Here is a 24,436-nt window from a genome sequence, read left to right on the forward strand (position 1 = left end):
CTTTGCCTACGGGAAGAGCTCTGAGAAAACATAAGGGTCTGATGCAGCAAAAGTCTGTATTTTAGGTGGTCTTGTCAATTCAACTGATGGAATGTGTTCGCTAAAGCGATCAAGGAACCAAAGCAAAAATTTCAGGGAAATCAATGGAGAGATATACAGTAGTTGCATACTGATCAGTCAACGGGACACAGAAGATTGTAAATGTAACTGACTTTCTGTTGTGTGTCTATTCTTCTTCAGGATCGTGTGTGAGATGGACGCAGCACCTGTGGACAGTAAACCCGGCCCGGTCCATTTGTGCGTAGGGGAGTGTAGACCTGAACTGCAGACTCGCTCTTCTCAGCTGTATTCCTTCGTGGTAAGGACTTGAACTTCGCTGTCTCTCTGAATAATGCAGTGAGGTGCTGTTGAGACCGAGCAGTGTTTTGCTTTTATTAAACTGGGCTTTATTCGGTCCGCTGAAGAGAAGTCACGGGTCACTATGATGTCACGCTTTTGGACAGGTGAACTTTGCTGAGGTGGCTTTGTTCTCAGAAGCCCTTGAACAGCAAAATGTCAAACGAAGTGACTCGACACACTTCAGCTGGCTTCAATTTTGGAACAAAGACTTTCTTTAAGTGATTGGAATCTGACTGGAAATGTGCCATAATAATATTAATCTGCTGTGGGGTTTACCTGTAGCCTACGTTGTACTGCAAAGTACATTGAAGGATAACGTGGTATATCATGCTATTTTTTTATTCGATTTCAGACAAAGCTAATATATGTTTGGATATGAATGAACAATACTACATAATTAAAATTAAATACATAATTGGAAATACTGTATATTGAAAATATCGTTGTTTTTCATTTAGTATCATTTTAGATCAAATAGAAAATAGAAAAAGAGAATATTGTTAAAATATATTAGGAGTATGGAGCTGTAAAATGAATAAGGACTGTAAAGGTACAATCAAACTTCAAAATAAATGTTTGCCCTTACAATTAATTATTCCTTAATATTCAGTTTTGATTGCAGTTTGAGCAAATCTGAGCTCAGTCTGTCACATTGTTGAGATTTCTTTGGAGAAAATGTTTGGATATTTGTGAGATTTGTCTCAAGAGAAACATCTGAGATGCAAGAGACTTGAACAAAAGTTTCCAAATAAAAATATTAAAAATAGCTCACTAATGTCCAGGAGAAATAATTGCGATATTATCGAGATTTTCTTTCTAATTGGATGTCATTTACCTAAAGGGAAAGTTTTCGCCCAAATTCTGTCATCATTTACTCACCCAAAATGCTCCAAATCTGTATACATTTCTTTGTTCTGATGAACACAGGGGAGGATTTTTGGAAGAACGCTTGTAACCTAGCAGTTCGTGGACCCCATTGACTACTATAGTAGGAAAATTTACTTTACATTTTTTGGTCTATTGAACACATAAGAAGATATGAAGAGTTTGGTTCCAAAACTAGATAACTACAGTTGGTTTGTTTTGATTTAAGCCATAATAACAAAACAAATACATGATTACTAATCGATAAAACACAACCAAAACATGATAACATAAAAAAATATATACCAAGCTCTGTATATTTTGACGAATGTAGGAAAGCAAACAGTTCTGGGGCACTTTTGACGGCCATTTTCATTTTTCCTACTATGGTAGTTAATGGTGGCCAAGAACTGGTTGGTTACATTCATCCAAATATATTTTTCTGTGTTCAACCAAACAAAGACATTTAAACAGATTTGGAACAACTCGAATTTTCTGAATTTTAATTTTTGGGTGAACTATCCCTTTAATCACAATGTGCGAAAATCACTTCATTTTCCACATAGCATTTTATAGACTATTGCTGCCATTTAGTCTTGTTTTCAAGCACTTTTTTTCAAGTCGTTTTTTAAATAATGTTATTTACACATTTATTTACCCAGACATTAAAAGAAACGCAGGTTTATTGAACTAATGCACTCATCAGGCACAAAGACTTGGGACACGGCATAAAAGCTTGCTAATTTACAGATTGCCGCTGTGTTTGTCATTATTACAGCCTCCCAGCTAACAAAAGAAGCTGTCATCAGCATGTTCGCAGTTATTATAATAGTGAGTGATTATGAACGTGTAGCACCGGGGGGGGATTCTGTTGCATGTATTGAACACTGAGACAATGAAAGCCATTAACCATATCAAAGGCAGGATGGTTGCCATGTTGTCTGCTGTGGAGGGGCACCTGTGGGAGCTCCCTCACACCTGTCCCAAAAAAACAATCGTCGGCTTTGGGTTAATAGATAATCAACAGCATTCACACAAACACACACTCACACACTTATCTATACCACAACTTTTTTTAATTAAAAGAGCCACTTCCTATATGCATGTGTGTACGTGTTTGCATGCATTATTTTCACCATAGGCTTCCACCAACTGTGCCTTTCATATCGCATAGTAATACATAAAAGCACCATGTTATGTTTGATATATCCCTACCAACAACATCCCAGAGTCCCAGAGCGGCCCACCGGTTGTTTAACAATAAAAGGTGCCAGACATTGGTGCTAATACATTTTTAGTCTTTGTACGTGTGAAGGCGGCCGGCAGCCATCGAATGTTTATTCTTAAGACACAGAGCTGTCTGTTTCTATTTCTCCGCCTGCTATTACACCATAAAGAGAGGGTGTGCGTGGGGAGAACTAGAGAATTTATGTACCGCAGTTTAAATGCCTTGTATTTGTCCTCAGACGTGCTTTTCATGAGCTCGCATCACTCAAACAGGACTGGAAATGACATTTCTTTGTAGCTTTTACTTTTTCTTGTAACCTGAGCTGAAGACGTCGAGGCTTGAGAAGGATGGTTGTTGTTTACAGATGTGACTTCTCTTTTGTGGAACATCTAGGCTGATTCAATATGTGATTTTTTTATATATTCTTTTTCTATAAAGCTGTGCAGTTTTTGCAACCATAAGGGAGCCAAACTGTTTTGCACATTTGATCAAATTATTGATGCAAAAGCATTTATGCTAAATAGTGTCTTTTAAAACTGGTTTTGCAGATTAAAGGCTCCCGACTTCATATAAAATTAACTCTTACTTTTTATCTCTTGTACAGATGCCTTCTATCACAGGGTTGGTCCCCAGTCGAGGCCCTGAGTCTGGTGGAACTAAAGTCACTATAACCGGGGAGAATCTGGGGGCCGGCAGCAGTGTCACAGTGCTTTTCGGGAACCAGACCTGCGAATTTTATGAGTAAGAACAGTTATCTTATGAACCCATTGCATTGTGGGATACATTGTTACTTATGCACTCTGCTCTGTTTTGCCAAATGTATATTGAAAATGTGAATGTGCACCTTCCACTTGCATGAATGAAATATGACAAAACAGCAATCTGGTGAAATGGTTAAAAGTAAACATTTTACTTTTAGATCTAAAGTGTATCGTGTATTAATATTATGTGGTGTACAAGTTATACCTAAAAGTTATGAGTTTAGCTGAGGTTTCCCCCAGATTTGGTGTGTTAAGGGTTCGTTCACCAAAAAATAACAATTGTTTAATTATTTATTCACCCTCATCTGGTTTAAAGTAAACGTCTTAACGCGTCCAAAAATGGGTAGCAGAACCCGAAGAGACCAATGAATCTGCTACACAGGTCCGACTCGGACCCGTCTAATCATTCTAAAATTGGCGCCGGACCCTTGCAGAACCGAGAAAAGTCATAAATTTACTACCCGAACACTTGCTATATCAAAAGATTTTAGATATAACAAGACTTTTCATTCATATTATTATAAACATGAGGAAAAAGTGGAATTCACACTTTTCTCCACATCACTCATGAAGGCATCCATGATCACAGAGTTTTGCTACTGACGGCTTGGGGTCCTCGTGTTTTTTCCCTTATTTCCAGACTCACACTTTTCTTGTCCTAATTTTACGAGGTGCACAATACTTAACACACGCACAGTGCTGACTAACACTGATGGCTCAGTGGTTAGAGCAATGCCAATGTCATGGGTTTGATCCAAGGGCATTGCATATAGTCAAAAACAAGTGTATAGTGCAATGTAAATCGCTTTGGATAAAAGTGTCTCCCAAATGCATACATGGAAAGGCAATACAAAGTAATACATTTAGACCCGGTCACGGCTGACCATATAAAATATAGATCCGAACCCGTACGGGTCCTCCCTGAAGACCTCTAGTCCAAAACCTGAATGTGACTCTTACTTATGCGGAACACAAAAGACGATCTTTTGAGAAATGTCTCAGTGGTTTTGTGTCCATTCAATGTCACTGGGGTCCAATGTTGTTTGGTTAGCAACATTCTTCAAAATATCTTCGTTTGTGTTCTGCAGAAGAAAGAAAGTCACACAGGTTTGGAAGTCACTCATGAGGGTGAGTAAATAATGACAGAATTAGGTTTTTTTCTTTAAACTATACCTTTAGCTGGTTCACACTTTGATTTGATACGCCACCTTTTTTTTAGAACCGCTGCTCTAGATTTCACTTTCCACACTCAGGTCTTCATCCTCTCTGTGTGATTTAGCTGACATAGTGAGATCTTCCTCTCTTCCTATATCTTCCTTTTCCCACTCACCATCTCTCCAGGATGTTTATTTAAAGACGATTGTACTGCTTTAGGTTCAAGAGACAACTGCTTAAATGAGATATCGGCCAATTGCAGATTTCTTTGTTCCTCTTTGTTCCTCTAGAAGGAAGGTTGTGTGTGTGTGTTTGTGAGGGAGAAGTTGCAGCTTAAGGTTCTCCGATATGCCAAAGAGGATGACTACATGCTCATTTTGCACATGTACCATATTCAGTGAGAGACATAAGAAAAAGACTACAATTAGAAAGATCAGATACAGTGTTTCAGAAAATTTGCAATGTGTAGACATCTAGAAAATTTTGTTTAATCATCAGTTGTCCTAAAGGTTTTATAGGACACTGTTTTCATCCTTTAAAAAGATTATCTTTTTAACATAAACACAATTACACAGTTGTAATGTTTCTTTCTGATTTGTCCACAGGCGAACAATAAACGAGATTGTGTGTTACTCCGCCCCCTCCCTGACGGGGGTGGGGTCTGTTCAGATTGGCGTGAGTGTGGATCGTGCCCAGGTCAGGGAGAGCTTGACCTTTGAATATATAGATGATCCTACTGTTCAACGCATTGAACCAGAATGGAGCATCGCAAGGTAAATGAAATATCAATCGAGTTACGTTACTGCAAGAAATATCTTATTCACTCTGGGAAGTTTAGAGTCTTTGTTCAAGGCTGTGGGTGGTTGAGTTATTCTTGGAAATGTGTCCATCTAAAAAATATGTCCATGTAAAGGTGACTATAGATAGTTTTCTGGAAAGGAAGATGGACAAACCATACATTTTACTCATTCTTTTTGCGCCCACTTGGGTCTATTGTTTTCTTTTTACATTTTTCTTATTTAATACTTTTTCATATGAATGTGTTTTTTGCAATAAACTTTCAGTTCATTTTCAGGTTTCAATAACATTTTTAACTATAGATTTTGAAAGTACATTCTTTACTTTTCCATCAGTGAAAAGCTTGTACCAATTTCCTTTCCTACTGTGGTCTGTTAATGATCTTCAGATGGTTTCTGTAAGTACATCTGAAGTGATTTTTAAGTACAGATTTAAGTAGAGATTTAATGTTCAGAATTTATCCACAGAGACCCTCTGTCTTCCAACACTCAAAACAGATAACAGGACTCGTTTAGAGAGCCAGCTGAAAATATACATCGACTTTAACAAGTTTCTACTCATTCTTCTTCTTTTGATCTCACTCCTGTGTAGGAGAAATCGTTTTTGTGTTTTTCTTTACAAATGGCCTTCCCTTACACCCGGCAGGTTGTCAATTGACGGTCGTGGTGTTGAAGCAGGGCAGCGGCCACACATACCACACACCTGACTAATGAAGTACTCAGCAGTAAACAGCAATAACACCTACAGCAGGAGCTCCTCAGCCTTTCGCTCTCTAAAGCTCATTGCTTTTGTTGTACTTCATCCGACCCTGGACATTCCCAGAATGCTAAACAGGATCACTGCTGCTTCTTTTCCGATTTCAAAGAGAAATATAGTATGTTTGATTAAATCTACTGAAGCCAGTTTGAAGCATCTTTAACCGCTCTGGCGACAGTCCCTCTGAGGACTGTTTTAAAATGGAACAATTTTGATGTGGAGATGAGTTGCATAAACTTGATAGCAAATGTAGTTTGAGCATAAATTGTCAAACATTTATGTTTGAGCTGGACAAAGTGCAAAAACTATAATAGCTTAAATTTGTGTATACAAATATTGCAATTTGCAATCTGGACTGTGATAAAATTGCTTTTGCTACAGCTTAAAGATCTAAGCTAAAATAATAATAGCTTACACTGTATATTAAGGTACACAAATTTATTATTAACTACTTGCTTATTAATACGCATATTGGTTGCATATTCCTGCATTACCTTATTCTACATCCTTCGATCCTACCCAATACATAAGCCTAAAAAGACCTTATTCGCAGTGATAAGGAATTTAAGTTAATAGTGAGAAATTGACCCTAATCTAAAGTGTGCCAGAAAATCAACACAAACACACTAGAACAGCCGATCGCGTTAAATCAAAGTGTGCAAAAAAACGTCCGATCTTCAAATTCCATTGCTCTTCGAGTATTGGTGCTTTGCTATTTCAGTTGAAGTGAGTACAAAAGAACCCAGTGCTCTTTGCATCCACATTGTACCTGGACTTGAAAGTGAACTCAGATCTCTTTGAGTGGATGTGGACTCTGCTTTGAAACACCTGAAAACATTGAATCATGACCCTCCTGCGTTCTTTGTGGTAGACGGAATAGACTCTTTACTTTGAAGCAAACACAGCGTGTTGCGGACTATACATTTATGTAATTCAATTGCAACTTTTTGAGGCTCAATGTCAATTTTAATGGTATGGATTTGTCAGCCTTTATTAATGCCGTCATGTGTTTTACAGTGGACACACGCCTCTGGTGGTGACCGGGACCAACTTGGATGTCATACAGGAGCCGAGAATTCGGATCAAGTATGGCGGACGGGAATCAGTAAATGTGAGTAACTGAAAACAAGTGCTACTTATTTCTCGGTGGTTTCTCAGTTATCTGCCCTCTGCGTTTGAAACGACCTCAGTTACCTGAGCTCAGAGTTTTTGAGAGAACGGCTCTCCTGAGAGCGAACGCTTTGAAACCAAATCGTATCAGTTCAACCTTGAAAAGTGGCATGCTTTGTCTGCGGGTTTGAGTTAATTATGTGTGACTTTCAGAAGAGAAAGGATCCCCCCATTTGCGCTCTGCCTTTTTGGGATGCATTAGACTAATTTCTGTCCTTTCTGTTGACCCACGGAGGCGAGATCAGCCGTGACTCACTGCCGTAACTCCAGAAATCTCATCTGTCTCCTACCCACAAGCCTCTGCGTGACCTCTTTTTAAGCCGTGTATCTGTAATTTCGACTAAGTACCCTGCTGAATTATTCAGACTGCGCAAAACGGTGTGGATGAAGCATTTAATTTGTGCATTTTACTCGTCTGAAAGCGCCATCGCCCGATGTGAACTTGCTGGCCTTTATATGAAAAATTCTGTGTAGATTCTTCATCTTTTAAAAGGTTTTCTGGATGTATTGGTGGATTGTGGCCAGCAGAAGAGCGTTGTGTTGGTTAATGGGTTGCAAAAGAAAATAAGCTGCTGTCAGACGGGCTTGGTCAGCATAAAGAGATCCCGAAAATAATGGCAGAGGAATCTGTACAAATTCAATTTGCTCGACACGGCAGGGAGTCCAAGTTTAATTAATGGGATTGGGTTTTTTACTTGGTCTGTCCAGACAGACTGTTGGGATAGCCAGAGGCGTCTTGTGTTCGAACAGAGAGATTCTACTGTATAATTATGCTTTGTTAACAAAACACTGTACAGTAGGCTAGATTTTACTTTCAATCTTGTTTATACTCATACAGATAAATACAGTCAAACCAAAAATAATTCAGACACCAGATATCATTTGTGATATTGTTTTACTAGTGGGTGCAGGACACTGTAGTTGTAGATTTTCCTCCTCTTTTAGTAAATTTCCCTCCTCATTTGTTTTTATTGTTGTAAAAATGTATTTGCAAAACAGGTAGTTTGTGCAATACCTTGGAAAGGTAAAAAAGATGTTCATTACTCATCTCTGAGTGAGAATTGCTATTTGCTAACTGCTTTAGCATCTTCTGTCTCTCTCTCTCTCTCTCTCTCTCTCTGTGTGTGTATGTGTAGTTCACCTGAAAGATACTTTAGTAACAAAGACACTACGGAGTTTTTGAAACCCTGTGTTTCTGCATGCTTCACAGAGTTGCACACTTTTTACTCGTAAGTCATTGTGTGGGCGCTGAGTAATCTTTCTTTCTTTCTTTCTTTCTTTCTTTCATTCCATTTTATTTCTGAAACTTTGATTCTTCTGTGAAATGACAAATGGCTTCAGGAGATCTAGTAAGAGGCACTTTCATGGCGCTTTTTGTCTTTTCTAAAACTTGCCATATGAAATGACCATCCACTGTTAAAGGGTGGAAAAGTGCTGCTTCTCATAGAGGAAAGTAATGAATACTGAGTTGGAACGATGAAGGAGTGTGTGAATGATGACGAAATTTTTGGGGTGAACTGTCCCTTTAACCGCAGAAGTTATGCATCTCTTCATTGCTCCCCCTCCCCTGTATTTTTTGTGGCGGTGGTGCAAGGGGTTTAGTTTTCTGGCAATCAGAGCCGAGCGTCGGTCAAGGCAGCTTTCAAACTGTCATGTGCCTTCTCCCCAAATTGCATCTCTACCACCTCCCTCCACCCCTCTCTTACCTGGCAGCCTAACGAAAGACACACAATTGCTTTTGTGCATCCTGCTGTACCTGTCACCGGCCTGCAATTGAGACGTTAATCATTTACCTGATTATAGCTAAAAGATTAGTTTTTCTGCTTTTGTCTTGTCCTGAGAGAAAGAAACGCTTGACACGTGCGACAGCGGAGAGATCCTGTAATAAAGTCTGGAGGCAAGTTCCTGAAGCGCTGCGCGTCGCTATCTGAGCCCATCACAAAAGCACTTCAGTTTTCCTCTAAAATGAAGCGATCAGACGACCCCACCAATCAGTGTCAAAAGACCTCCCCAGACAACGCGGATAAGAGCACGCTGGCATAACCAACAAAAAGAACACGAACTATAGATGATAAAAGCATTGTAGCATGTGCCTTTAACATAGAGCCACAGGCACTTCGCTGGAAACGTATGGTTGTTCTGCATTCATTTTCAAGTCTGCCGTACGGCAAGATGTCTAGTTTTATGCATAAGGACACAAAAAACAACAGAAGAGCTGGTGGTAAGAGCAATGGATCCTGAAGGCGATTCTTTTTCAGAATTATTCGCCAAAGGGTTCATGTCTGGTCAGTTCACCCAAAATATTCCATACTTGAATGTTTTACTAAATGTTGAGGTCGTCTTTACCACACATAGAGACATACAATGATGTCACAAAAATGTCTATTCTTAATGTCTACTTGAAACAAGAAGGCAATCTATTTATTCGTGGGGTGAAAATAAACAAAAATGCAAGATTGAAAGGAACAATCTGATGTTGGAAATGATTGAATCCCTGAAGCTCGAGGGATGACTGCAAAAAAGCGTTACATTGGACTGTGCTTTGTGCTGAATCATGTGTCAGTTCACGGAAGAACCGAAAACCTATTATTTCAGAGAGACAGGAAAGGATACGGATCCCAATTATTTTCACAGACAAATACCTGCAGCTACTGCAACCTGGTCATGAAAGGATAGGAGAAAAACTCAAAAGCTATTAGTCGGGTGCAAGCCCTCGAATAATGCTAGGCAAATAGCAAAATATATATCAATGTGTATTAGGTTTCGACCTGCCCGGTATTTACTGTACATCCGTATGCTTGCACTGTTTGTATTAAAGCATTGTAATTCAAATCTTCTAACTTAATTCCTGCCATGTGGAAAGCTACATTTTGCGGAAAATTGGTAACGCAATGTGGGAGGATTTGAAAAAACCAAACTGGTACAGCAACACAAAACGTGACAGGGGGCAATGTTTGAAGCCAGTTTTAAACAGATGGTGCGCAGATCCAGAGCGAGTCTGTTCTGGGCTGTCCTGTGACTTGCCAGGCTGATTCTGGCCACAACATCTGTTTCTGGCATGGCAATGCCATCATAGGGTGAAAAAACTCAAATGCAGTTCAATCAGATTAGATCCTCCTTATGTCCTGCTAGACCCGGCCGTCCGCGCTGTGAACAGCATGTAGGTACCGATCATGATGTCGATAACCTGATGGTTAGAACTAGATAACTGTAGATACTGAGATCTAGACTAAATCCTTGTGAGAAAAAGCAGGTCAGTGTATGTTCTTTAATGCTCCTTTGCTGAGGATATTCATAATGGCCTATTTGGCTAGATCTTCATTCGCCTGTCAGTTAGATCACGTTTGGTGCTGAGGGGTGTGTAATAGGATTACATGTTTAGATGACAGTGTTATTGAATCCCATTAATTCTGAACCTGATCTAGTTGCTTTGTCATGCAAACACTTTGTGTAATAGAGAGTGCCCCAAACTACAGAGAAGATCTGAGCTCTGTAAAGCATGTCAGATGTTGTTTGAACCTGCATGATGTTCAGACCTATTAAATGTTGTAATGTCAAAAGCACGTTTTTGTTAATGGGTGATTTATTTCTTTATTTTCTATATTTTGCTATCCCCTGGGTGATGTTAAACATTTTTAAAGGATCATAGAAAAAGTGTTGTCTTATGGAAAATCATGTATCATAATATGACGTATTTTACAGTTAATATATTATTTTAATCACAAATAATATTATTTTAAATACAATATTTAAATGTTATTTTTCTATATTTTTATTTTTCTACTACTAAAATGTGTTTTCTAATAAAATAACATTCAAATTAAATTTAAATAAGAAATTGTAAACAAAATAAAAAAACTGCAAACAAAATTATAAAATAGCATAAATGTCCCATTATTGTTTCATATTCCCACAATAGTATAGCTACAAAAAATGGTAAAAGTGGAAATCCTCATTTTTAAAATATAAATTAAAAGGTATAAAAATCACCCTCATGTGCTTTGTTTGACATATTGTAATGCTGTTTAATTTCATTTTATTAAACACACATCTTTATTCAGTACAAAGTACAACTGCATGAGGACGCACACCGACCCCGGGGTGCAGAAAAAGCCAATACAGGTTAATCACTGAGAAAAAAACACCAATGCGTTCTCTGGATGGCCGTGAAGAATATCACTTATGATACACTCCTCAAGAGCCGAGTCAAGAGGAACAGCAGAGGAATGAAGACCAAAAGCATTGGAATGGGATGCACCCTCAATCTCACAAAATCAAGTTTGTGTGGTCAAAATGAGTTACTATCGATTGTGGCTCGGCCTGCGAGTAGGCAAGATGCAAGTAGGTGGCGCGGCACTCACCGGTCCTGCCGAGCTTTGAAGATATTTAGCTCTAATTAAGTTTAGCTCCTGAGAGTCGAGCAGAAGAAAGGAATGAGATGAAACACTCCCGGTGCAGTCAGAGTTTCACAGCAATCAATTTTGTTGTCGGAGCGTCGATGTTCTCCGCTGCTCGGAGAGAACGGCTCGATGCCTGAGCGTCTGTCGTGTGTGACTGCTTACATTTATGTGGTACAGCTCACAGATGTTGAGTGCTTGAGAAATGAGAGTGTTATTAGCTAATATTTGTACAGTGTTGGAGTTCATACCAGCAGTTTGTCTCGCTCTTAAATCAGCATTAAGATGTGAAAATATATTTTACATTGTGTGAATGGGTAATATTCTAATGCAGGACTATTAGAAAGTTGACAATATTTTTACGACCAATAAGCACTCAAACATCTTTTTTATTTACTCAACTTTTTAAAAACGATGATTATTTTTTACAATGTTTAGGATGTTTTTTTGCTTTTTTGCTTTTAGTATAAATAAGTTAGCCTGAAGAAACCTGTGTGCTCCCCTTTTTCGTGCATCATTCAGCTTCTCCTCAAATTCCAAGCCTTAATGTAAACTCAACGCTATTGGCTATTTTAAAAGGGGGAGGGGCTACACAACACATTTTACTGTTACTTCCTGTTTCATTGGAAATAACATCGTATCAACACATTTTAAGATGGTAGAACATTTATGTTTTGTGAAATGAATCTCACAATGCATACAAATGTATTTTATTTAATTTTTATTTTATTTTTGCGAACATAATCAAATGTGATATTTCTTTGATTGCGGGGTGAAATATGTACCACATTTTAAACAGTAGATGTCTTTTTTTCTTTCGCTAAAGAAGACCTGTGAAATTGAAAGTAGTTCGGCGAGTCTCGCACTGTTCTGTGATGTAGAGAGATTTGATCAGAGTGTAAATTATACTTTTAATGTTTTCTCTCGGTTTCGCTTCTGACTTTCGAGCATTAAAGCCGCTCTGGCCTTTGTTCTCTAGCTATGTTGTTGTCTAACAAAAGGATATGCAGCTGTAGTCTTTTCAGCTCAATAAAACACACTTGAAAGCAGATGGTATCAAAGGGATCTTAATGGGAAAGAACTGAAGTGAGATAAAACAATGAATAACAATTACTCTGGAAAATGCTGATGAAAATAAACCACATACCATCTCTCTCTTTCTTTCTTTCTGTCTCCCAGGTGTGTAAGGTACTGAACGTGACTACCATGAACTGTTTCGCTCCCTCGCTGAATGCCGAGTACAGGCCGGGGTTGGACTCGCTGAAGCACGCGGACGAGTTCGGTTTCATCTTCAATAACGTCCAGGCCCTTCTGGTGTACAACAACACTAACTTTCTGTACTACCCTAACCCTTACTTTGAACCTCTGAGCACCAATGGCATTCTGGAACAAAAACCAGGGTCCCCTATTATTCTAAAGGTACGTCTATAAACAGACTTGAGATGTTAGTATTAATATCAAATATGATATACGTAAATGTGCTTATATGCAAAGTCTTTGTGTGTGTTTCAGGGTAAAAATCTGGTTCCTTCTGCATCTGGTGTAAAGCTCAATTACACCGTTCTGATTGGAGAAACTCCCTGTTCGGTCACCGTGTCTGAGACTCAACTGTTGTGCGAGCCCCCTAATCTCACCGGCCAATACAAAATCATGGTAAGATCAATGTTTACTAAGTTTGAGACCTGCGGTGTTGCCATGAGGGCTGAATTTGCTCTTTAAACACTCATTATTTACTCATTATTGTTGTACTGCCGGTGGAGACGCGGGACAGACAGTGTTGTTGCTGTGTCCGTGTTCCCATGGAACAGCAAACCAATTACTGTAAAGTGCTGCCCCGAAACTTAGCAAACACTTTATTTACTTCATGTGTTTTGTTTGTATCGTTGTTGTTTGGGTGGGTTAAGGTGCAATTTTGCACTCTCTATCTCTGCATGTACACTTTTGGATTCTCATGTTTGTGTTTTATTTCTCAGGTGCAAGTTGGAGGGCTGCATGTGTCTCCCGGCTCAGTAAACATTCTCTCCGACAGTCTTCTGACCCTTCCTGCTATCGTCAGCATCGCTGCGGGCGGCGGCCTTCTTCTCATCATCGTCATCCTCGTGCTTATCGCCTACAAACGCAAGTCTAGAGAGAACGACTTAACGCTAAAGAGACTGCAGATGCAAATGGACAACCTGGAGTCAAGGGTCGCGCTGGAGTGCAAGGAAGGTGAGAAAGACACCGGCGAAAGGACATAAACCACAGACACGTTGATCTTATCATATTGTGAGCCGTTGATGATGCACCACACCCTGACGTCGCTGAAGGTTTGAATAGGTTGTTGCAGATAAAAGCAGTGACTCATAGTTAGCAGGGCTGAGCAGGTGAGGTTTGTGTTGACTGACACTGGAGACGTGAGGAGTTTAAGATACGGAGGCATTAAAGGGGCAGATTCCCGCTGTCAGATGGGGGGGGGATTGCTGCTCTCAATGAACACCTGAGACAGACTGGGGGTTGAAGATGTGAGAAGAGGGTCCTTTTGGACAGCAAGAGAGAGGATGAACAAAAGAGCGTTTCAGAAAGGAAGAAAGGAGATGGAAGAAAACATGAGGCGAGAGAGAGAGAGAGAGAGAGAGAGAGAGAGAGAGAGAGAGAGACACAACTCCCTCAGGGTAGAGCGATGCCGCAGGCTTTGTTAGAATGGACCCAATTAAAGACATCCCACCTATAGTCTCCACCGGCAGGGGACACGCGCTCCAGCACCCTTCAATTAACTTGCTGTGGTGTGTCTGTGTGTGAGAGAGAGAGAAAGCCATAAATAGAGAGAGGCAAAGATGTTATTTTGGTTTTCTCTCTGTCAGCCTTCAGGAACTTCATCAAAACCTGAAAATGGACAAAGCCAAGCCTTCAGAGATCTTAATTAGAACTGCATTGAGGTTCTGTCCTGTGTTTGGTACTTTTTTGTAGAAACAAAAATCTCCAAACTTGTCACAAAACGTTCACATAAACGTAAAAACAATTTATGACAAGGACCATTAAGATTTTAGTTTAATGACAGTTACACATACCAAGATCTATTTTTTATTTTGTTTGAATAATTGCTATTAATTAGCAATTCTCATTTAGTATTAATGTATTATGTATTAGAATAGATAGATGATAAATTGGATTAATATTTAATACTATAATGTACTAATAAATACTACTATATTATTTTTAATCAGCGTAAATTCGACTTGAATAAGTACAATAAATACTTAACGTATGGAAAAAAATTAATTGCAAAAAGGCTGTTTTTCCATATTACAGTAATGAATAGATGATTGTTTTACGGTATAGCAATAAACATTTGTCAGCAATCGACTTTATTGTCATGATAATAAACAATGTTTTTATAGATTTTTATATTATTCAAAGGTTCCCCTAGATCCTTTATATATTATCCAATAATATCATATGTTGACATTGAAATATAAATGATTTAATGTATCGAAATAATAACATCATATTCTATTTCTCTCTCATCCCAATTTCCAGCTTTTGCAGAGCTGCAGACAGATATTAATGAGTTGACCAGTGATCTGGACCGAGCTGGTATCCCATATCTGGATTACCGCACGTATGCCATGAGAGTATTATTCCCCGGGATAGAGGATCATCCTGTGCTCAGAGAACTGGAGGTGGGTTGTCATATGTTTTTATGGAATTTATTAATAAACCTAGGCATGACACAACACCAATGTTAGATCAATGAAATTGGACAGTGGGCGAAGGTACCCGGCATTAATGTCACAAAAATAGAAACCCACGATTGGAAAAATGTCCCGTTGTAGTTGTGGTCGGTGAAGACGTGGTGTTGTTTACAACTCGTCTACAAGCAGCATGTGTGCTTACAGTGTAAATGATGTATGAAGTATTGTATTTTCTTCAAACTTTGTCAGCAAAGTTGGTTTGTAGATAAACGTTGGTGAATATGTTGTGTTCCAGGTCTCTGGTAATGGGCAGCTAAGTGTGGAAAAAGCTCTGAAAGTGTTTGCCCAGCTGATGAACAACAAGGTGTTTTTGTTGACGTTTATCCGAACGCTAGAAATGCAACGCTCCTTCTCCATGCGTGACCGTGGCAACGTGGCTTCGCTCATCATGACGGCTCTACAGGGTCGGCTGGAGTATGCGACGGATGTGCTCAAGCATCTACTGTCTGACCTCATCGAGAAAAACCTGGAGAGCAAGAACCATCCCAAACTACTGCTCAGAAGGTTAGAGAGTGTTCAGTTTCTCTCTTTTTTTACTTGACTGTAATTTCTAAACAAATGGATGTTGAAGCCATTTTTTCAACTCAATTTATTTCTTTAACATTTTCTATTAACAATACACAGTTTTCCCAAGCAGAAAAGTAGACAGATGTGACGGTGAAAAAGAAAAATGTTGGGCTGGCACATATTATTGAAATATTGTTTTGAGTTGCCAGTAGAAGAACCGTTACCTGGCTAAACTTAAATGTAGTTTCACAAACGTTATATATGTTTTTTATAAATGTAAGACCGATCAACAAACACAGACCGGAAGTTAACTTCGTGCATCAGATGAAATCGTCTATATACAGAACATAAATATTAATGTCAGCAGATGTAAGCCATCCACATTGTATAAATGACAAGAGTTGTTCCCATATTATACTGACTATAGTGGTTATAATGACTTCTAATGGGATATGAACTCAAAAAGCAAGCAGGCAGGCTGTGTAGGATTGAGAATTTGGTATTTTTTAAAGAAAACCTTTGTGAGTCAAGGTTACTACCATTTTTATTACTGTTTATGTATATATCACAATTGATATGCAGGTATCATCTCTGCCATTTGAATATTATTGACCCATAACTGTTCTTTTGGGTTTTTTTTGTTTTGGTTTTTCATTCAAATTATGTTGTTTGCTTCAATTATCGAAAATGTAAAATTAACAGTTTGTGTTATACACTAATATCCTTCTTGTGAGGGCTGTAATGACATATGGATTAAGTAAGAAACTAATTGAGCTAAATGTGTTCTTTTCTGTTATCTTATCTTAGATTACCGTCTAATACGTATCGATTCACGCTCTATAGATCCATCCTGTCTCTTCTGTATTTCTCTCTCAAGTCTCTGAATACGGCCCCATTGTCAGCGTCACTTATCGTTGATGTGCTGGCTTCTCATAAAACATTTACAAGCGGCTCAAATCCACATGTTTTCCGTCTTTCTCTCGCTCTCTCTCTCCCTCTCGCTTGTTCTTATTCCCCCCTTTAAATTTATTGAGGTTTTCAAAGACTTTCTATACCAGCATGTCAACTGGAAGATTTAGTGTAATAATGATTAAACAAAGAGTTGCCCGGGGGTAAGCATATATCCCAGTCCATGGCTGCTTTCATCACAGCCCTTACAACTCTTGACGGAGCGTATTTTAGCTTTAGGTGCGATGTGACTCGACACATTAATAGTCGGAGTAAATAGATGCAGGGGAAATGTGGATTATGCCGTTATTTAAAGCGACAGATGCCGCATCGCTCTCATTATCTGCTGTCATTAGGAACACAAAACACTAATCCTCCAGCATTGGCAGACCGGGGCCGTGGGGATCGGGGGATGTAGTCTTAGATGATACTTTAAACTTTTTTTGTCTATGGGAATTTTAGAGATTATCGATTCGATGTTCTTCTTTTGCACGGTGTGTCCTCACTTTACTAGACAGCATCTGGCGAACGAAAAGACTGAATTAGAAATGTCTTTTGAATCGAATTTACGTACCGTTTCCTATTTCCTCTGTTTCACCCCTGTCCGCTGCTTTCCGTCCCGGCTCAGTTTCCTCCCGATGTTGTCAGAGAATATAATGCTTCGTTTCTCCACATCGATTGGCCTCCATCTCACTGTTTTGCTTTTCTGTTGCTTTAATCAAACAAATAATTTTTCCTCTTTCTCCTTTTCTTTCTGTCCGTCTCGAGCATTTTGCTTTCGATTGATTTGTTTGGAAATAGCTCGCTCTTCCAGTGACCTCAAAGATTCCCTGATTTACATCAAGGATTTTCCTGCTGTTCCTTTTTCAACAGCTTTGGTTCTTGGGTGGCATGTGATGTCACTTCCCGTAAGGTGCTAATGAAACAATTTAATTAGAACCCAGTTTCACTGAAAAAAAAGAACCAAAAACTGCCCTTCAAGCTATTTTATGTGACAGAAAACCAAAACATTGAAATCCAAAAACTTAAAAGACGCCACAAAGTTGGAGCTACTTTGATGGTCCTTCTGCATTTTCTTGATGCCAGGACAAAGAACATTGATGTGTGTTGAGTAAAATAATGAATGTCATAGATGCCTGTAGGGCAGTCGCTTGCAAATGAGACATCTTTAGGAATCAGACAATATCAACAGCGAGACTAATTTAGTTTCATAAAGTGACCCACTTGCATTTAATGATAACCGACTGTGAAAAATAACAAGGGTCTGTCTGGTCTCTGTGGTCATCAGACTGGCTCTTCATTTCATTTCAAATCGCCTAAAGCGTAATTGGCATACATTTTTGCTTGTCTATTTTATCTTTATTTGATTACGGTGGTCGATGGAGAATCTTGCAAGACTCGGGCTTGTTTTGGACCTCCGTCTCTCTTTGAATCAGCAGGGAATCTGAATATTTTCAGCAGACTGGAAAGCCACAATGAATGAAAACTCTTGTACAGTGCATGAAAGTCATTGTGTTTTTATCCATTTTTGAAAGAGATTTTGAGGATACACTTGAATTATGGATGGTGTTGTTACTATTATCTGAAACCAAACTCATTCCATATCTCACACCTCTATTTTCATTTCAATACAGTTTTCACCTCAGCCTTCATGTTGAGTTTCTCTCTCTTTACCTTTTGTGTCTCACTCTTTTTTAATCTCCGTAGAGAATGGTGGCTATAAATGGAACGGCTCCATCGCCCCGGGCTCTCTCACGCTTCTGTATGCGTGTCGGCGAGTGTGTGTACATGTTTTCCCTTAATGAGATTTGGAGGCGCCCAGAGTCGCTTGGAATGGACTATTAGTGGGACGTTGTGTTGCGTGTCGCCCCTTCAATGAAGCATTCCTTTACCCCCCCAAGACACGCGAGCGCACACGCACAGCTCATAAACACGCTAATAAAACCCTCATGTTCATTAATGAAACTCAATTAAAGGAGAAAAGAAATCAAATATGGCTGCAGACTAGAGGAAAGTTTTTCTGAGATGACTGAATAGGCGTTGCACAAAAGCCTTTATATGATGAAGTTGTAGAGTTTGAAAAACCTCATTTAGATGCTCAAATAGCTACTATTAACTTCCTATTCATACATTCTCTCGCTGGGAGATGAGCAGACGGCGTCTTTGTGTGTGTGTGTGTGTGTGTGTGTGTGTCCTTCCCGGTGAAAGAAAATAGTGATTCAGTAAGGTCTTTAAAGCATCAAATCTTCAATGAAGTGATTTTGGAGATTGACTTCTGTGGGTTTGAAATACATTTCCAAGCCTGGTATTGAGTCAGTGGTCCCCTGAAATATCAGAATTGCTGGTACACCAAGAGCATGCCTACTTATCAATTCTCATGTGCATTTGAAAATGCCTATCCAATTTCCTTTCATTTTCTTTGTTAGAAGTCAATTTCCACCAGTTAGACCTAGTTTAAAAGACACGCTGCACTAGGCTGAGGAACCTTTTACATATTTTTAATCTAAATGCACGTTGCTCACATATTCCTCCGGGGTTCAAGTTCTACCAGTTTATTAGTTTTACTTTAATCTCATTTCCCCTCGCTTAAAGGACAGCTTCGGTAAAAATGGCTTTTCACAATCTCCCGTAAATTTCGTAAATATAGCAGTATGTGATTTACACTTTAGTGTGTGTAAGTTGAGTGTCATGATTCTGCCTGCTCTTGTCTTGATTTTCTGGTCTAGGGGCAGAATCATGACAGACCCACGTGTTTTATGTGGAGAGGAACATATTATGGTCAATCAGGACATAATATGCGTTCTCTCCTGTCTCGTCATTTGGGCCTGTCCCTCTCGTTTCTAGTATAGCTCTCCTCCTGTGTCGCATTACCCACACCTGCCCATCGTTATCCCCTTTGTTAGTCTCCCTATATAATACCCTCTTGTCTATTGTCTTGTGCTTGTTGGTTGTACATGATCCCTTGCTTGTACTCCTTACTGTGTCCTTGAAGTCAAGTCAAGTCAAGTCAAGTCAAGTCAAGTCAAGTCAAGTCAAGTCAAGTCAAGTCAAGTCAAGTCAAGTCAAGTCAAGTCAAGTCAAGTCAAGTCAAGTCAAGTCAAGTCAAGTCAAGTCAAGTCAAGTCAAGTCAAGTCAAGTCAAGTCAAGTCAAGTCAAGTCAAGTCAAGTCAAGTCAAGTCAAGTCAAGTCAAGTCAAGTCAAGTCAAGTCAAGTCAAGTCAAGTCAAGTCAAGTCAAGTCAAGTCAAGTCAAGTCAAGTCAAGTCAAGTCAAGTCAAGTCAAGTCAAGTCAAGTCAAGTCAAGTCAAGTCAAGTCAAGTCAAGTCAAGTCAAGTCAAGTCAAGTCAAGTCAAGTCAAGTCAAGTCAAGTCAAGTCAAGTCAAGTCAAGTCAAGTCAAGTCAAGTCAAGTCAAGTCAAGTCAAGTCAAGTCAAGTCAAGTCAAGTCAAGTCAAGTCAAGTCAAGTCAAGTCAAGTCAAGTCAAGTCAAGTCAAGTCAAGTCAAGTCAAGTCACTCCCTCGTGGGTTTTTGTTTTGTTCCTATTCCCCCTTATCCCCGCTGCCTGCGCTTGGGTTCTTTCTCTGTGATTCCTGACATTGAGGTTCTATGAATCTGTCACCGTTCCTGATTGATCTTTGATTAAGTGCTAAAGGATACAGTCAGGAAACACTCCTGCAAACCAACATCAAACACACTGTCACTCACATGCGGTGTGTGCGCGCACGGGTGTATGTGTATACCACACACACGCAGTGAATCTGTGCCGCATCAGAATTTGTGTGTTGATGCTCAAATATACACATGTTCATCTCACTGCTAAGGTCTCACAGCTCGCAGTACCAAAAGAAAACAGGTAGAACACAAATGAAAGATGACAGGCTTAAAAGAGAATATGTAAACATTATAATGTTTTGTATAGACAGATACGCTTGCTTCTGAAGTGATTCTTTCGAACACACACTGTCCTTCAGAACATACACACATACCGACACACTTATCATGAAGATGAGACTTTGCCTCGTTTCACTCCGTCTTGCATCATTTCTTGTAGTAGACGATAACTTTTCTCTCATTTCATCTGTCTCTTTATCTCCATGTGAGAGCCGGACTGATTTATTCACTGAAATGCGGCATCATTAAATGGGCATAATTTGACGGACTGGTTATTTGAGAGGCATGTTTATTTTTTCAATAAAATTAGCATTTACAATCTGCTAATGCATTAACCCGGCCGAGTGAATACAAAGCAACAAAATTCGACGTAATGCAAATAACATCGTCTTTATGTTAATGCCCTCTTTAGCTCCTGAATATACAAACTCCGAAGCCCTAAGAGCGCTAATAACTCATTTTTAATGCAAGTCGGCCTATTTTTCTGCCATGTTGATACCTGTTTAGCAGTCGTGCATGTACTGCTGTTTATTTCTATGGGAAAAGATTGAAAACGACTGTTCCCGGGTTTGCATTTTAAAAACGTATGTTAAATCCTCATTCAAATCTGACCAAAGTTTGATCTTTTTTATTTTAACTAGATGGCTAGTCAGCAAGAGATGGTAGTCCCATATACATATACAGCCGTGGAGAAAATCTGCATTTTTAGATGTATTGTGGACATTTCAGTCCATTGCCAAAAAACATGTACAGATATGACTGTTGCATTGCTTAAAAGTGAATATGAACTTGTTTTCTTTGCAGTATTTTAAGGCTGAATAAATACAGAGGATCTTTTCAGTTATTTTACCTTTTATTTCAGTTTTCATTTTCTGCAAAAATATGCAAATCAAAACGATATTTTAATTTGAAATTTGGGAGAAATATTGTTATTAGTTCACAGATTTAAAAATAAATATAATTTTACCTTAACGCATACCTATGAATAGTAAATTAAGAAAAACTTTGAAGCTCGTAAAAAGCCCAAACTTGTCTGAACCAGCCAGAAACCACATTCAATCTGAAGTACGTCTATAGTTTTCTATCTTTGAGAATTTTGTCTAAAGTGCAGACAGCTGTCTAGTGCTAGTCAGTTCAGTCACATGCATATATACCTGGATTACAGTTTATCATCATCCGAACCTGAGCTCTGTGACCACAGCTAATCGTGTCTGGCCGATCCGCCGCTCCTGTTACGTGCCACCCAAACTCACATAAACACAAGCAGCCATACACACTTATACACACACGCTCTCCCACACTTAGAGTTTGCAGGCTGTCTCAGCGGTGTAATCATAGTTATTTCCACATGCATTAAAAGAGTCATTTTCTCTCTCTGCTGTTGAGTAAATTGCTGGTGTGCTACCTCGCTGGCCCCATAGTGGCCAAGTGGAGTGTGTGAAAGTGTGTGCGCGTGTAGATGTGTGGACGTTTGCGGATGATGTTTGTCAGGCTATAGGCAAAAAATACGATGCTGATATCTCATTGTCCTGTGATGCCTATATGTGTTTGTGTGTCGTGAGTGCTTTTTCATGCTAAAAGAGAGAAAGGGCGTTTTTTTCCTGATTAATTTTGTCTTTTACTTGACCCACGTGTTTCACCTTTATATTTCCCCTTTCTTATAAAAACGTTTATCCTTTTGGGATGAAAACATATCAAGGTCACTTAAAACACTTTTTTTGTTTCAAAATCACATTATCAAACTGAAAAGACAGCGATTAATAGAATGATCCAGATGGAGAAGAGAAGTATTGGTATTCTTCTGACACGCTTAGCCGTCAGAACAGGGAATAACCCTTTCATGTATTTTTCATGCTTGTTAACTGCTCCCGTCAGGGTGCTGTTTGTTCTCTCCTTCTCTCTTTCTCTGCCTTCCTATCTCTCTCTCCCACTCTGTCTCTTTTCCACCTTCTCTGTCTTCAACAAACCCTCGGCTCATCCTTTATCCTTTCTCTCTCCTCAAATTATTGCCCACAGAGAGCACTGTCTGAGTGCTGTGTCTGTTTGTCACTAAAGCGCTGTGTCTGTATCTGTCTCACGTACGCCTCAAAGCAAATATATAAAGGAATGAGACGGGGTGGTCACAATAAAGAAATTATAAATGGACAATAAGGCTGAAGAATGAATGAATGACAGGAAAGGAAACAAAGACGCTCTCCGTCTGCTAGTGACATGTATCACTTTCTCTCTCGCTGTCTCGCTCTCTCTCTATCCGCTCTATTTTAAATCCCACATAACAAGTCTAAAACAGTGTGGGGAAGGTTATTTTTTTAAATAGCATGTTTTTTTGTAAGGCATTGTATTAAATGTGCATAGGAAATGAAATTGTGCGGCATCTAGTGGTGAGGTTGCAAATTGCAACCAATGGCTCCCTTCTGAAGCACTACGGCTGCTGACACAGAACTAAGATGTCGACACGTTTTTAAAACATAACGCTTCATTATGTCAAGGTCTTTATACACGTCTGAAGACACAGCTTTGTATATGATATTGCATTTCCGTCAATAGATCCTCCAAACTACGCGTTGCACCCTTAACTCATTAACACCAGTAATCTAAATATGAAATTTTGCTCCAAACATAAGGAAATATGTCTGGTAAATAAAATAAGAGTACAGCAAATAAATAGAGTCATTTAGGAGACACTTTTGTCAAAACAGAACTTCTGTACACTTACTATATAAACAAATTCCCAAGAGCATCCTCACTTAAGTGTGCTCAAAGGTTTCTGGTTAACAGCTCAGATCTTCAGTATGCCATAACCTTGAGATCACCTCCTAACAGAAGAACATTGTGTGCTTGTGTATTTTTAGGACAGAGTCTGTCGCTGAGAAGATGCTCACCAACTGGTTTGCCTTCCTGCTTCATAGGTTCCTTAAGGTAATTTAACTTTCCTTTAAATATAACTTTTGTCTATTTTGGATACTGTAAATGTGCTACTACTTATTTTGTAGCCGATATTTTGATCAGCGTGATTGATACTCAATGATAATATTTGAATTTGTCATTGTGTGGTCAATAAACGAGACTATTAGCGCCCCCTCTTGGCTGCTCCAAAATCTGTAGACAAATTGAAACGCAGCAACGTAATTTTTTTAAATGAAACTACATAAAATGTAGTTTTCCCCAAACCATTATTGAACAAAGTTTGATTGACAGATTGTGATGACCGACCCCCCTCTCTCTCTCTCTTCAGGAGTGTGCAGGTGAGCCTCTCTTCATGCTGTATTGTGCTATAAAACAACAGATGGAAAAAGGCCCAATAGACGCCATCACAGGAGAGGCCCGATACTCCCTCAGCGAAGACAAACTCATCCGACAACAGATCGACTACAAGACGCTGGTCAGCATTACACTCTCTTATGATCTTGCTAATAAACAAAGTATCTCATTACTATCGCTGGTATTATTGCATCAGGGTGTGTACGGTATGTGTGTGTGTGTTTGAAAGCAGACAGTCTGGCTGGTGTTCATTAGAATCTAATACCCCGCTATGGCTGAGATTGGGGTCCCGTAGAGGGTGTGAAATTAGATTTCTCTGAGGGCTTCACCGTCCTCATCCTCCTCACCTGTTCTCTTTCTCTCTACTGCAGATCTTAAACTGCGTCAACCCGGAGAATGAGAACAGCCCAGAAATCCCAGTCAAGGTTCTGAACTGTGACACCATCACACAAGTCAAAGAAAAAATCCTGGACGCCGTGTATAAGAACATGCCATACTCACAGAGACCCAAAGCTGTGGACATGGACTTGGGTGAGTCGTACATTCAGAAACACTATATGTGCAACGGTCATG

At 39.3% G+C, this 24,436-nt stretch overlaps 1 protein-coding gene across 1 annotated transcript in view; it reads left to right on the forward strand.

The window, feature by feature from the left end:
* plxna2 (plexin A2) overlaps positions 1–24,436 on the forward strand; it is a gene marked incomplete at its 5' end in the record, with an annotated part of 130,562 nt that overhangs the window by 89,323 nt on the left and 16,803 nt on the right. The window contains 12 exons of the mRNA XM_079477514.1: positions 241–358; positions 3,096–3,232; positions 5,013–5,180; positions 6,979–7,072; positions 12,708–12,947; positions 13,041–13,181; positions 13,502–13,736; positions 15,045–15,187; positions 15,495–15,763; positions 23,455–23,521; positions 23,838–23,984; positions 24,235–24,394. Coding sequence (XP_079333640.1) covers positions 241–358; positions 3,096–3,232; positions 5,013–5,180; positions 6,979–7,072; positions 12,708–12,947; positions 13,041–13,181; positions 13,502–13,736; positions 15,045–15,187; positions 15,495–15,763; positions 23,455–23,521; positions 23,838–23,984; positions 24,235–24,394 — 1,919 coding nt within the window. The remainder of the gene's footprint in view (positions 1–240; positions 359–3,095; positions 3,233–5,012; positions 5,181–6,978; positions 7,073–12,707; positions 12,948–13,040; positions 13,182–13,501; positions 13,737–15,044; positions 15,188–15,494; positions 15,764–23,454; positions 23,522–23,837; positions 23,985–24,234; positions 24,395–24,436) is intronic.

Source organism: Barbatula barbatula (genome assembly GCF_947034865.1).
Source record: "Barbatula barbatula genome assembly, chromosome: 17".
In the NCBI taxonomy this organism is placed as follows: domain Eukaryota; kingdom Metazoa; phylum Chordata; class Actinopteri; order Cypriniformes; family Nemacheilidae; genus Barbatula; species Barbatula barbatula.